We start from the raw sequence: 13,984 nt of genomic DNA, 5'->3' as shown, positions 1-13,984 counted from the left end.
GGTGAATTTTGCCCATTTACTTATGAGTGTGCAAGCATGCACAACACAAACTAAATAATTGGCTCATATCTTGACTAAGACTCAAGACATTAGTTATCCGTTTATAGAATATAATGTGTTCTGCATCTGTCATTATATTATAAAAATAATTCAATTCTTAAGGAGAAAGCTGTTTCTTGACCAGTCCTCTTCTAAAGTTATCCGACAACTAAATTTCAGAATATTTAACCCCGATTGATTTCTGACACCTGACTGGAGCTCATGCTCTTCTCTAAACACTAAAAAGGAAAGTAAAATTTTAAGCCTCAGCTGATTATTTCAGAAACCCAAAGTCAGAAGTTTTTAGTGCCTGGACAGGAGGGCAAAAAGTCTCTGAAGCACATTTAAAACAAATTAAATCTCACTGATTGAAAAATATGAAGGGTTTTAGACTTCTCATGAACGAGTTGGTGGTCGGTCCTGGAGACTGACTGGTTGAGAACCACAGATTTAAAGGGTTTGGTCAAACTAGGGTTCTGCATTTTTGTAATGTTAACATGTTCAGTTTTCTCTGAACTTAAATGTTAACGGTGATTATAAATCAGTTTTGAATCCTTACCACACTGCCTCTGCTGTGGCATAGTCTTGTTTGTTGCATCACATTTAAAGAAATAAATGAAACTCGATAGGGGCGCACTTAAGTTTTATTGCAGCTAAAGCAGCAGTATTCTGGTCATTTGTTCTCTCTTTGCTTGAGCCTCCGGTTGCCTGCTTTGGCCACTGCGATGACGATGACGAGGAGGAAGCAGGCCGTCCAGACGCCCGCAACAGGAAGCACCACCGTCATCAGCACGTCTGAAACCAAGCCAGAGTCTGATTTAGAGCCTTAAATGCCATTTTAAAAACTTTAGCAGCTCGCTATGTGGACTTTAAATGAAGAACGCACAACATTTTAAACATTAAAAAAGCAGAAATTAAGTATATCCTCCGTGAATACTCATGACTGTCTACAATGAGTGAGGGGAGCCAGTCCAGCTGGCTTTGTTGGTGTCAGACTCGAAGGTTTTCCTCCTCCGTTTAAAAAGAAAAAAAAATATCCTGTCCACACAAGTTCTCAAAAACATCTTCGTCCACATGAAAATGTAAAAAACGCTGTCGTGGAAAACCTTGCCACTCCTCTGCGATGACCATTTCATTAAAAGTTGTCCATTCAGGCGTCTCTGCTCATCAACATCGTGGGAGAGTTTCTGTGTATGCGTGTGAGCAACATTAACACCTATCGCACTAATCTTATGTAATGTAATTAAATGACAGCGTCAAACAGTGACATCGAATGGAGGAGAAACCCAGCACAGTGTGAGGTCCTGTCTACACATAAACACATTAATCTGTGTTTTGAGTAACTAAAACAGTGTACACATAAAACTCCAAAACACAAAGAAAAAGGTACATTTTCAAAAATGATGTGAAGCAGCTTACCGGATGGACTTCTGTCGGGCATGTCGATCTTGATGGGTCCGTACGACAGGAGGCCCCGGCTCGGGCTGGCTCTCACTGCTTCTCTCTTACTGATAGAATTACAGTTCTGAGGAGAAACCAAAAACAGAGTGGCACCACAACAAGCCAGGACAAAGTAACACAACAGCTTAATAATAAAGACGAAACTTTAAAGCACAAAGATGGTAAATGGACTTGAGCTACATTTCTTCTTCTAGTGTTTTGACTACCTTAAGCACTTTTACACAGCAGGTCACATCTACACATTCACACATGACGGCAGAGGCTGCTATGAAAAGCCACTAGTTCACATGTATAGCCTGCAGAGAAAGCAGGCCGACTACCACTAAGCCACCGTTGCCATTAATCTGAACACTATGGATGACAATAATAATAATAAAGTGTTATAAAAGATGTTAATGTGCAAAATTGCTTCTTTTATGTGCAAACACGGAACACCTCGTTTCGTGTTAACGCTGAGTATTTTGTCAGTCTAAGTGATGCGTATAACTTGTGAATAAAAAATTAGGAGACAAGTAAAAAAAAAAAAAAACTGTCCCTTAAAGCAGCACCTTTACCTGCTTGGAAGCCATTTTCTTCCAGGGTCTGTTGAATTTCATTACAGGTCGTTTTCTCTGGATTAGTCTGACAAATATTTCATCTTTATGTAACCTTAACTGTCTTTTTCTGCAAATAAAAGACCAACCAGTTGGAAATCCATCGTTAGAAAATCTAGGAAAAATATGTTGTTATTAATACATTAAAAATGTCCATTTGACTTAAACCCTGGACTGTAAATATTAATGTATGAATCCTAAGTGATGTCACCTGTGTGTACCTGCAGGGGGCTCCAGATGCTCATTGGCAGCAGAAGCTGTGCTGGAAACCCTGACTAAATCTCACTGTCGTCCCTAAGCACCTAAACCCTTACTGACTTAAAGGGATACTTCACCCATTTGCATTAAGCTTTGTATCATTAGAAACCTAGTAGTATTTTTGAATGGTTGTGCATCCAGCTCTCATTTCCCCCCCCCCCGAGACGAGAAAACTGTTTTTCTGAAAAGGAGCCTCGAATGATGCAAAACTCGCCAATGTGCGTCATCGGTCATTTGGATGAAGGGGTTTTTAAAGGTCTTGTGCTCAAATTGGATGTTCGTGACCGTCTTGACGAGCCTGACCTGGGAGGACAAGGAGCCCAGGCCAACCTGAGCTGGGGCGGACTGGTGATGTCAGTGCTCTGCCGGTTTGTTTATGGACACAGACATAGATTTGGTTTTCTGCCAGAAATTTGTAAGATGCCAATTTCTTCTTAAAGAAATCTCTGAATCAGTTAAGGAAACATCCAAATGTGTTGTAGTAAATATCTATAAATAATGCTGCATTCAGGTGTTGCTCTGCTGGTCCAAGTTAGAAAGTCGTTCTTCCGACTTTAGTGTGTTCACAACTTCCAACTTCAGAGTTGTAATAACAGCACAAAAAAGTGGATGCTACGACAAAGATCAGCAAAATGTTACAGTCAAAAGTTACATTTGAGCAAAAAGTTGATGTGCATGAATAAAAAGTATGTCAAAACTTATTTTGCCCCCCATTTGATGACGATTCTGACGTCAAGACTAGCAACTGATTCTTTTAGGCAGTTTCCCAGTTGTTGTTCTGACTAAGCAGGTGAAAGAAAAAAAAGTTGTGGGAGTATCGCACATCTTTACTTTACATTCTGTCTGAACACACATTGACCACATGATTAGGACGATGCATTACGTGGAGACAGAGGGAGATATGACTTGACCCCATCTGTCATCCTGCTGAAAGTTTACCAAATAAACACGGCATGTTGGATTCAATTAACTGAAAGTACAGATTTATTTGACTTCTGAGAGAAAATGAGAGAGATTATTTGATCAGCCTTTTTCACCATGTTGGCAAGAAGGTGAATTTGCTCAGCTGTTCTGTGGTCATTTAGAAAAGTCAGACCCGCTCTTACAGCGCCAACTGAGGCAAAGACGTGCTATTCCTTGTTATGCTAAGCCACACGATGTATAGCATTTTAATTTTTGCTTGTTTGTTTGTGTACCCATCTTTCTGGTTTTCTGAGGCTGTGTGGCTCATAATATATAACATATTAATCTTTAGAAAAAAGGGGAAAGAGTCGCACACTGCTCAGTTCCCAATGAGAAACTTTATAAGGGCAACATTTCAATCTACAGGACTTTCTTCAGTATCTTCCCTTTATTTGTCCAGCACCTGTATGCAGTTTGCATGGATGTGAGCTCTAGTCTTTTTTTTTTTTTTTCTCAAATACATCTTTTAAAATATTTACATCACTTCAAGATCAGATTAATCCAGCATACGCCAGGAAGACCACATTCACCTTTGACTGCAACAATTAAAATGAATAATTTCATATTTTGACACCGTTAGTATTCTGATAATTATCTATCCATGTGTGTTTGTTTAATCAAAAAACCTAAAATAATGATAAAGTTAATCATTTGTGTGTTTTAGAGCCTGAACGGTTATTAGCCAGCCGATAAAATGAGCTGATATTAACAGTGAAAGTGACTATCAGTATCGGCTAATTTCATCGCAGATATGCGCTAACAATAATAGCAAATATCAAAAATAGTGTTTCCTTTGAGTTTTATCAATTTGTATTCTCTTTTTAGAGGTCACCAGCAGAGGGCGCCACATGAACAACAACAACCACATCACCGTCAAGAGTGTCAAGCAGTGATTCATGTACACACCGATACTTTTAAGTTGAGTGTGTCTTAATTATACATCTTTTCCACAAGTGTTTAATAAGGCATCAAGCAATACACGCGTTTAACGTTATCTCAAAAGCTTACTATGCATTAAACTTTAAAAGTCACTCACATACGTCCTGGTACAAGTTTGAATACTCAGAATTTGAAAGGTGTCTGTTCTTGCTCTATCTGAATGAGTAACAGGAAGTGTAAGAAAAACTCACAGGGGTGCAGGACTGGTGGTCCACGGGCTCGCAAAGCTGAACGGTGCAGTGCAGGTAGAGCTCATGAGGTTCTGTTGTGAAGCGAAACATGTCGAAGCTGTAGCGGATGGTTGAATGGCCTCCATTACGGCTCGACTGTGCCTCACTCACGTTAAGGAAAGACACAGTGTGGTCTTTCACACATCTGGGTGAACAGATGGAGGTGAAGGGAAGACGTTCAGTTCATTCAGGGTACAATGATTTCTCAGATTCAAATTGTAGACGCTCAAACAAGTTTTAAAAATGTAAAAAATTAACGCCATCTTCCAAGTCATACCAACAGACGTGAAAGGTACATAATCAGAATTTGGTTTGGATTTCCTGCTATTAAAAAGCACTGCAAAGTTGAGACTTAATTTAAACACATTAAGCTCTGTGTCCACCTGGCGTTTTCTTCTTGAGAATTTGTCTGTGCAAAGGACTAAAGGACCGGCAAAACAATACAAACAAGTGTGGACATGAACTGTGGATATTTAGAGATGTTCTGACCCGTTCTGCAGCAGATTGTGAAGCAATCCTTCTGTGGCGTTCGGCTGTGGAAACTGTGTGGCCCAACACTCGCGCACCAGCAGCAAGAAGAAATCTGCAGGCTCTCTGACTGTCAACTCAACATACACCTGCACATGAGATCAACTGTCATGACACAACAAAAAAATCTTCCCAGGTCTGATTAATATTTTATAAAAATGGGTCGATGAATGCCGACGTACCTTGTCCCTGAGCTCAATAGTGGGAGAGCTGCTGAAGGCCTTAGTGTAGGAGCTGTCGGTGTACAACAACAGCTGTACTGTGGCGTCAACATCATCCACATGCACCACCACGTCACTTCACAGAAGAGGGAAAGAAAATAACCAATACACTGGAACTGGATTATAAAATGACTTACGTTTCTAGAGTCTTATTTACCTTGAGAAAGCGGTGATTGGGAAAGCCAGGCTCACTGTTCTAGTGTATGTATAGGTGCACGAGTAATGAAGCTTAATGATGGGATCTCTGATGATGTTTCCAGTAACCTGAGGCTCTGACAGGAGACTCAGGGAATACACGATGTGTGTTGAGTTTTTCTGTAAAAGAAAATTCAAAACAAAAACATAGATCACAAACAGCCGTTGTGCTTTTCTACGTCAACAGGTTTGGATATAACCCAATGTACCATCAAAGGTTTCCCTCCACATGCTGAATAATTTTCTTTAGATATCTTCGACGTGTAATATGCTTTATGGTCGATGACGACCCTCTGAGCACGGCAAGATTTGTTTGTCAGGTGCAGGGACTCCAGCGGCACCTTGTGATACTTGAAGAACTCTTCCAAAGCTCTAAATGTTATGTAGTCTTTTTCGCATGTGACTCTGGTATCTGCATCTGCAAAACAACCGAAAACAACACTGAGGTGAGTTTGCGCCGTAGTGCTCTGATCTACAGTAAAAGACACAATCACTAGTACTTTAAAACAACATAAACCAATCAGAAATGAAAAAAAACATCAACTTGCATGCACGTTAATGTAGGATTTACAAGTTTGTTTTTTTTTTAAATTACATTTTGATCGGTAAGATTAGAAGTCAGTCTAAATGACTCAAAATGAAGCTAAAGGTTCAACCAAAAGCCAAACAGTTATAATAAGGGGGGAACACAATATATAAGATGTGGTATTTTCACAAAAAGGAAAGGTCAAACAAAAAGATTCTAGTGGTAGGAAGTGTAGGATTCAGTTTGTTGAGGGAGCAGCTAAAATGTTTTTTTTTTTTAATCAGGCTGCATTCAGGTGCTCCTGGGATTATCGTATTTCCTAAACTTCGATGTCTATTCTCCTTTGTGTGATAAAACGATCTGTAGGTCATAGACTATATGTCATCAACTTGAATCCTAGAAATAAATAACGTTGTATTTAGCAGCAGATGATTGGCCAATAAATAACCACGACATTGGTGTGTAGCCTAATACGTGAAGTAACAACGTTTTGAGACATCAAGCTAATATAATTTATGTCGGTTATGTTTCTGGGTATATGATGCACGTTATTCTAATTAGATAGGCTACCATATTTTTTTTTTTAGAGAAACTTCACACTGTGCACATGGGAAACTTCTTTTTCCTATTGTTATGTGAAAGCATGAACGCATCGTCTCTAACAGGTATCCTACTTTCAGCCCAATTTGAGTTTCCAAAACTTACAAATTATGACATTAAATGTTAATAATAGATGTGGACGCCCTTTATTTAATAAATATAAAGTGTACCTACCTTTGTCACATTTTTCATCGTAGTACCCGAAGACACATTTGCAGCTTCTTTGGTCTTTAGACAAAGCACACCTGGTAGAGTTAGTGCAATGCTCCACACTGCAGAATCCTAAACAGCAGGGGGAAAAATGTTATCAGAACCAATGAGACAACTTTCAAAAAATGTGATATGTTCATACAGGTAGACGTGTTTAGGCCTACCTTCAGCACGGTGGCGCGTGAGGCCCAGGAGGAGAAGCACGAGGACCCCAGTGAGCTGCTTTAAAGAATCAACATGAACACTTACAATGATTTAAATTGGTGAGACACACACACACACACGAAGCTGGGATATGTTTATGTTCACTGACCTTCAGACCGAGTATGAACATTTTTGTTTCACTTGTCATCTGTGTGTATTTACAAATACAACAGCAACGTGATTTTGTCAATCAAACGGGATGTTCCTCTCCGTCGTCCTCGATTTCAACACCTGCTGCTCTCCAATCATCAACACCTGTTAAGGTCGCGTGCTGTGCTCGTGCTCAGTTACAAACCCTATATTTATATGTTTTATTTTATTTATTTGATATATATTTTTTTACTATTAGTCTATGATGAAAAATGTTTTATTGTATTAATTTGTAGACTTAAAATAATTCAGAAAATCAAAATAAAGAGAATCACAATATCGGCTTCTTTTACTTCGAAAGCCAAGGATTTTCCCTCAACGTTGATCATAGCCAATCTGTCAATCATGGATTCATGTATTATTGTTACATTTTGAAGGCTTTCTTAAAACTATTTATTTATTTGATAGGGCAATGGGTCTATAGCCCTCCAATAGCCTCTATCCCACACAGAAACTTACAATATTTAAGTTCAAACAGAAAAATAGAAGGAGTTATCTGGGTATAGCACATAACGATGACAGCTACAAAAAAATAAGCATGAAGACAAGTTTGTTGTTAAACCAACCAGGATTTGTGACTTCTTTTTTACTGTTTAATGTGTACAAATAAAAACCTAAAAAGTTGAATATTTAAAAACATCCCTACCATATAAAAATCTTCATATATTAGTAAAGTGTAATTTGTAAATGCACAAAGTTCCTGGGTGAACCTCAAGTCATTTAAATGGTAATGATGAATATCGGTATTCATGCAGTGCTTTAGAGGGTTTTATACCCCATTACCTGTACAGCTTTGTAAAATCACATTTAAACAGAAATGGTAGTTTTGTCTATTTCAGTACAGTTAAAGCATTTTTAGAAATATAAAAATGAACCTTATTTAGATATGGCAATGACACACATCAAGAAGGAGCAAGACAGCAGGTCAAAGTAGTGGGGGGGCTCTGCCATGAAGGGTCCATAATGGGACTCAAGTGTCTTTAGGGAGCACCATAAGTGGGTCACTGTATTTCCTGCGGTGCCAACTCATCACACCCAGAGGCCAGACTCCGTTTCTCTCAGACATTTAGCGCAGACCATCTGCTTGTGAGGGGGACAGATCACAGCCAGAATCAGTTTTTGGTAAGAAAGGGACCGTGATGGATGAGGTGGTTTTTAACAGACTCGGATAATGAAGTGCAGTCTCTTCCTTTTTCTATGAGTCACTTCTGTACCTGTACCCTCTTTTTCTGATAAATCCCTCGTTAAAAAATATGACAGGAAAATGTGTCTCTCATTATGCACGGCCTTTATGCCATTTTGTCTCCCAGCAAGTTTTGCTTGAAGTGTATTGGAGAGATCTCTGTTGAAGAGCAGTAAGTAGCTGAGACACATGCTGTGGCATTTAGAGCAGGCGTTTCACAGAACACACTTAGGCTTTGGATTAAATTTTGACTGATTGTTAAACCACTAAAACATTTAGATGTTCATTTTCTGGCTGTTCTCTATCATTCAGTCCATTTAGTACAACTGATTATAACGTTCAATTTCTGTCATTGTCTGTGTTTTTCTCTTTAAAATGACAAAGTTCCTCCTAAAGTTCACACACAATTTCGACCCAAACAGCACCACAACAAACACGACATATTGGTGTAATTGTTTATTAGCACACCAGAGAGGTATGAAATATTTTACTGTTTAAAGTGTTTCATCATGTGTAACTGGAATATGTTCCTGTCATGTGATTTATTTAGATATAAATGTGTAGTTCTGATATTTGAAATGAATATAAATTGATGAGTCCACGTCATTCAGCGGAGGAAAAAGAAAGAATGTTATGAGTGGGCTGAAGAGCAACAACAAAAAGTAATTACATAGAGAGCAGCTGACCAAAGGTGCAACATTTGAGCACGTGTAGCAGAACAGGTAACAAGCAAATATCACTTTCTGTTTCATTCCGATAATGAAATATAAAACACATTTTTCTCCTTGCAGGTCTTGCATCTTCACGTCTTGGCTCTTCTTCTCGTCGTCAGTGGTGCGGTGCCACCCTGGTGTTGTGAAATAGCCGGCTTATTGGAGGTGTGTGTCATCGGCCTGATTCACAACACCAGCTGCAGCACACACACCTGAGAGGATGGCAGCTCTTCTCCTGCTGCTGGATGTTGAGAGACACACGCATAAACCGAGCAGGATGTCCAAAAAAAACACTTAAGTATTCCAGCATCTTGCAAGGCAGAGCTTTTTAGTGTTGGTATTTCTGTGCTCATAACTCAGAAAGGTTTTAGTAGAGCAGCGTGGATCTCAAAGTGCTTGGCTCGGCTCGGTCTGTGTCCGTACATGAACTCAAACATCTCTGAGAAGAAATGTGGAGCAGCCAAGACAGAATGAGCCTCCATCTGTGTTCTCTCAGGCCAGACTGAAGGACAGAGAGACTGGCCCACAAATCTAACACAAAGGATGGAGGCCGATTTCCCCCCCGACATTTACATGAGCTCAGTACTTTCTCTCCAAAGGGGTTGTAAGATGTTTTGAATTGTTGCTCGTCAAGCTCTGGCTGGTTTTAAAGTAATGATGGGGAAAACATTTAAAGGAAACACTGAAAAATCCCATTTTAAGCAGATATTAACATTTTGGAGACTTGATTCAAGTTAAAGTGGCATTAAAATATCTCTAAAATGCAAAAAAGCAATGTCAAGTGACAGTGGTCATACAAGTTCATTAAAACTGCTTTGAACTATAACAGGAAAATTGCAAAGAGTAAAACTGTGACAATCTGCACTAATGCAAAAAAACAGACCAATTCCCTCTTTGTACACAATCGAATGTTTGATTAAAGCCAGTATAAGGATTCAGTAAGAAACAGACCAAAAATAACATGTTTGTGTCTTTATGACCTAACAAAGCAAACCATATCCTCAGCAACAGGGCTGATGGTTTCTGGACTGTAATTGTAAGTGCATATTGCTGCTGCTATAGAGTAAGCTAGATCATAAACACGCTACAGAAACAGCCTCTTTTTTACATTTTCCCTACCAAACCTTAACAATGAATGATACATACGACTGCTAAAAGAAAGTAGTTATCGCTTTAAGAAAAAAAAAAATCACTAGTCACAGCATAAAATCATCAGATCATTTTATCCAGAGGGGGCGCCAAAATCAACACACAGTTCCTCACAGCGCTCTTGATCAGGAATTTGCTTCCATTGAGGAAGAAAATATCTGCTCTCTTTGTTACTCCAAAAACTCTCCTCTGATACAGAGACAATATCCCTCCAGTCTTATAGTCGAATTTAAGCCAACAAACCATCTGCTGGGGACTCTGTCTGAGGTGTTAAGTGGTATAAACTCACTCTCAGGAAATTCATTTTCTACAGCAGGAGCAAAAAATGTAGAGCCAAACCTCCTTTCAGTTCATAATAAAATAAAGACTGAGGCTTTGCTGTAAAATACAAATGGTTCAAATGAGAGGAACGAAACTTATTTCTGACTTTGAGTTAAGCCTCTTGTGTATGTTTCATATGAACTTTCTTTGAATGAGTTTACTTCTCTAAACGAAAAACAAAAACGGTGAAAAATACAGTTTTTAGGAGACTTGTTGCCATGTATGAAAAGTTCAGACACAAGATGAATCAGTCTGTACAAACTGAGAAATAAATCCATCACTGCAACGATGCGGACTGGAAAAAAAAAAAAAAAAAAAGCCTGAAAATGTAAAACAGAAATTAAACCAGCAGATTAGAAGGCTTTGAACGGATCCTTCAAAATAAAAGCTCCCAGAGATGAATGAACAGCTAACACTGGACCAGCCGCTCTCTGCATGTATCAATTAATTAATTTAGGGATTTTTAAAAATGAATCAATTAAAATGAAGGAGTGGATTCAATGACAATGAAGTAAATTAAATAAAAAGACAATAGAAATGAAAACTTAAATTTTTATTCCAAATAATCAACGATACAAACGTGAAACAACAAAATGGAAAAATGATACAACAAAACAAATAATGATAATTAATGTGAACTCAGACTGGTGAAGTAAAGATGTTTCTGTGAACACAATGATGAATGCAGATTTCTATACAAAACAAAAATGTAAAAATGTGAGTGTGACGGGTTGTTTCTGCAAAAGCCAGGAGGTTTCTGGCAATCAAACTGCTCTTGATGCAATCTGTGTGTGTGTGTGTGTGTGTGTGTGTGTGTGTGTGTGTGTGTGTGTGTGTGTGTGTGTGTGTGTGTGTGTGTGTGTGTGTGTGTGTGTGTGTGTGTGTATGTGTATGTGTGTGTGTGTGTGTGTGTGTGTGTGTGTGTGTGTGTGTGGTCTCAGTTCATCAGTAACTCCATCTGCACCAGTCTTGCGTTGGTGTCTCCGGCCATGTTGTAAGGAATCATACCAGCGAAGGTGATGAGAGCTCTGGCCTGATTTCGGAGTTGCTGTTGAGAGAAGAAGAAGAGGAAGGCGTGGCGAGCGTTAGCATGCAGCGACCGACTTTAAATCAACATGTCTGTATACTTCAGTGTGTGTATAGAAACACAGGCCTGATTTTAATCTTAATTTGAAATAATACCAGCTGATATATTACTGGACTGTTGTCTGTCATGATCCAACACAGAAGTCTTTTTCACACAAACACTCCTGAACATTTCGACAGAATATCCTGTCGTCCAACTCTCCTCAAAACAGAGTCGAGAACGGGGCCCGGGGTGGCCTTGTGGTTATTTCATGTGCGCGAAACGAACGGAGGCTTTCGTCCTGGAAGCGGGCGGCCCAAGTTTGACTCCGACCTTACTCACTTTACTACGTCATTCCCCTCTCTCTCATCCCTGTTACCGAGTCTACCCGCTGTCCTCTCTACAGTAAATGCATAAAATGTTGTGTTAGCAGGCTAATGTTAGCACACTCAAATTAGCTCGAAGCGTCACTTTGCATGTAAATTGACACAGAATGAAGGTGATCTAAAAACGCTGGTGTGAGATTGAAATAAGCAGTGAGAATATTTTTATTCTGCTCTCTCGTCCCTGATTCAAACAGCTTTCATGAGCATGATCTTGGTTTCTGCGATGTTGATATTTTGTTTCCTCACCATGTCTCTGTCTTCGATGGTCCTCTGTGGTCGTCCCGGGGTCCCTGCAGGCGTCCCCTTCAGCCGCTTGTGCTGAGTGAACAGGATGTTCATGGTGGCCAGCAGAACCTCGGACAGGTTGTGGCGTACCTGTGGACACGAGTGAAAGAATGACACGGTGACTCGAGAGATCGTCTACGAGTTCCTTTATCGAGCGCTCGAGCCTTCGATCGCACCTCATCACTGAAGTTCCTGAAGGCAGCGACTCTCTCCTCGACGCTGTCCTGGCTGAGAGGAAGAAGCTTCAAACGCTCCATCACCTGGTGGACAAACGGAGAGGAACAACATGAGCACAGTGAGATGACCCCAGTGCAATGCAGAACATGCAGAAAACAGAGCGACTGAGACTCACATCGTAGGCTCTGTCCACGTGACCTGCGTGGTACTCGTCAAAGAACGTCGTCAGGTCCAGCAGCAGGTAGAAAGTACTGTCGACTGACTTTTCTCCTGAAACACCCTGAGAGCGATACCTGTGGGGCGAGGAGGATATTACCGGGTTTTTAAATGAATCATATAAAGTTGGTTTTTTTGGGACGCAGTGATTTCTGAGAATCTCGCTCTCACCTCTCAGCGATAGCCACTGCGGCGTTTTTTAGCCTCTCCTTGTTGGACTGTGGAGCGCTGACCTGAGCGATGACCGGGCTCAACAGCTTGTTCATCAGCTCCAGCACCTTATCTGGATTCTACACGGACGATAAAGGAGAGAGACACGGAGACGGTGAAGGGACTGAAAGGACATTGATTATGCAGAAATCCTGAGCTTTAAATGGAATCAGAGATTACAGAGGACGGCCTGCTCACCTTGGCCAGCTCGTACAGTTTGACCGCCTCCTCAAACAGGCCCTTGTTCTCTGCCTCTAGAGCCACTTTACTGATGATGGCTCTGGTGTCCCCGGCAAACTTATCTATGACTCCGGGCTGGAGGGAGGAGGAGATAAGAGCGAGAGAGTGAGGACGCTGCAGTCCTGCTGGTGGAGCGTTGTGCAGCGATGTGAGGACAGAGGTAATAGTTCGCTGATTTAAATTGAGCTGGAGATGTTATTAGCATGAAATCCCCTTCAGTGTCTATCCCTGTTACCCGTCTGTACCTCTACTGTCACACATAATGAAGAAAGTAAAGCTCAAATCTGGCACCTTGAGGATCATGTGTAAGTGTCACACCTGTTTCTTTTTCTTTTTTTTTATATGTAGGATGTGAGGAATCATGTTTATTTGACCAGTTAAAAAAAACAAAACTTTGACCCCCCAGTAAATAAGAAGTGGCCCTCTTACAGATAAAATGAAGATAAATCAAATCCATCCAAAGGTCTATGTATTTACAGCACATTAAACCAGTGCTGCATGCTGTTAGCACACGAGTGCCACGTTGAATTAGACGGTATCGAGGGTCCAAACATACAGTACAAGCCTCTGCACACATCATGTCAGTCATGTGGGTGGTACTAAACCTACAGCGATGTCAGTTCGGGGGGGAATAAAAGCCCCTCACACGTCTCGAGCAGAGGCTACATTGAACTACAGAGAAGAGCTTTTGGGTGACATGACAGTGAATAAAAAAGAGCATCAAAACAGGCTGAAGGATGGGATGATTTCTGTCGTCGCCTGACAGACTGAAGCCCCCACACAGAGCGGAGATAAAGAATGACACGGAGACAGAGAAAGATGAAGAGAGAGAGAGAGATGGCAGCAGAGGAGCTGAGAGGCAAACATTTGTCGAAAAAAAAAAAAAAAGACGAGCAGAGAAGAGAGACGAGTTAAATGGAT

At 40.4% G+C, this 13,984-nt stretch overlaps 2 protein-coding genes across 2 annotated transcripts in view; both read right to left on the bottom strand.

Moving 5' to 3' along the window:
- Positions 1-668: 668 nt before the first annotated feature.
- zpd (zona pellucida glycoprotein d) lies at positions 669-7,012 on the bottom strand (the record flags this gene model as incomplete). The annotated part of the gene is made up of 9 exons (XM_079346837.1): positions 669-834; positions 1,459-1,564; positions 4,445-4,628; positions 4,973-5,100; positions 5,194-5,308; positions 5,390-5,547; positions 5,637-5,845; positions 6,728-6,835; positions 6,928-7,012. Coding segments are annotated over 9 exons (1,215 nt in total), but the record flags the coding sequence as incomplete, so codon positions are not given.
- A 4,009-nt stretch (positions 7,013-11,021) lies between these two features.
- nup93 (nucleoporin 93) overlaps positions 11,022-13,984 on the bottom strand; it is a 30,414-nt gene continuing 27,451 nt past the window's right edge. The window contains exons 17-22 of the mRNA XM_079347258.1: positions 13,022-13,138; positions 12,785-12,903; positions 12,573-12,690; positions 12,397-12,480; positions 12,182-12,310; positions 11,022-11,531 (exon numbers count right to left, since the gene is read on the bottom strand). Of these exons, the coding sequence (XP_079203384.1) occupies positions 11,421-11,531; positions 12,182-12,310; positions 12,397-12,480; positions 12,573-12,690; positions 12,785-12,903; positions 13,022-13,138 (678 nt within the window). The 3' untranslated portion in view covers positions 11,022-11,420. The remainder of the gene's footprint in view (positions 11,532-12,181; positions 12,311-12,396; positions 12,481-12,572; positions 12,691-12,784; positions 12,904-13,021; positions 13,139-13,984) is intronic.

Source organism: Symphodus melops (assembly GCF_947650265.1).
Source record: "Symphodus melops genome assembly, chromosome: 6".
Taxonomy (NCBI): Eukaryota; Metazoa; Chordata; class Actinopteri; order Labriformes; family Labridae; genus Symphodus; species Symphodus melops.
Note: the sequence above shows the minus strand (reverse complement) of the source record. Positions and strands in the feature narration are given on the sequence as shown.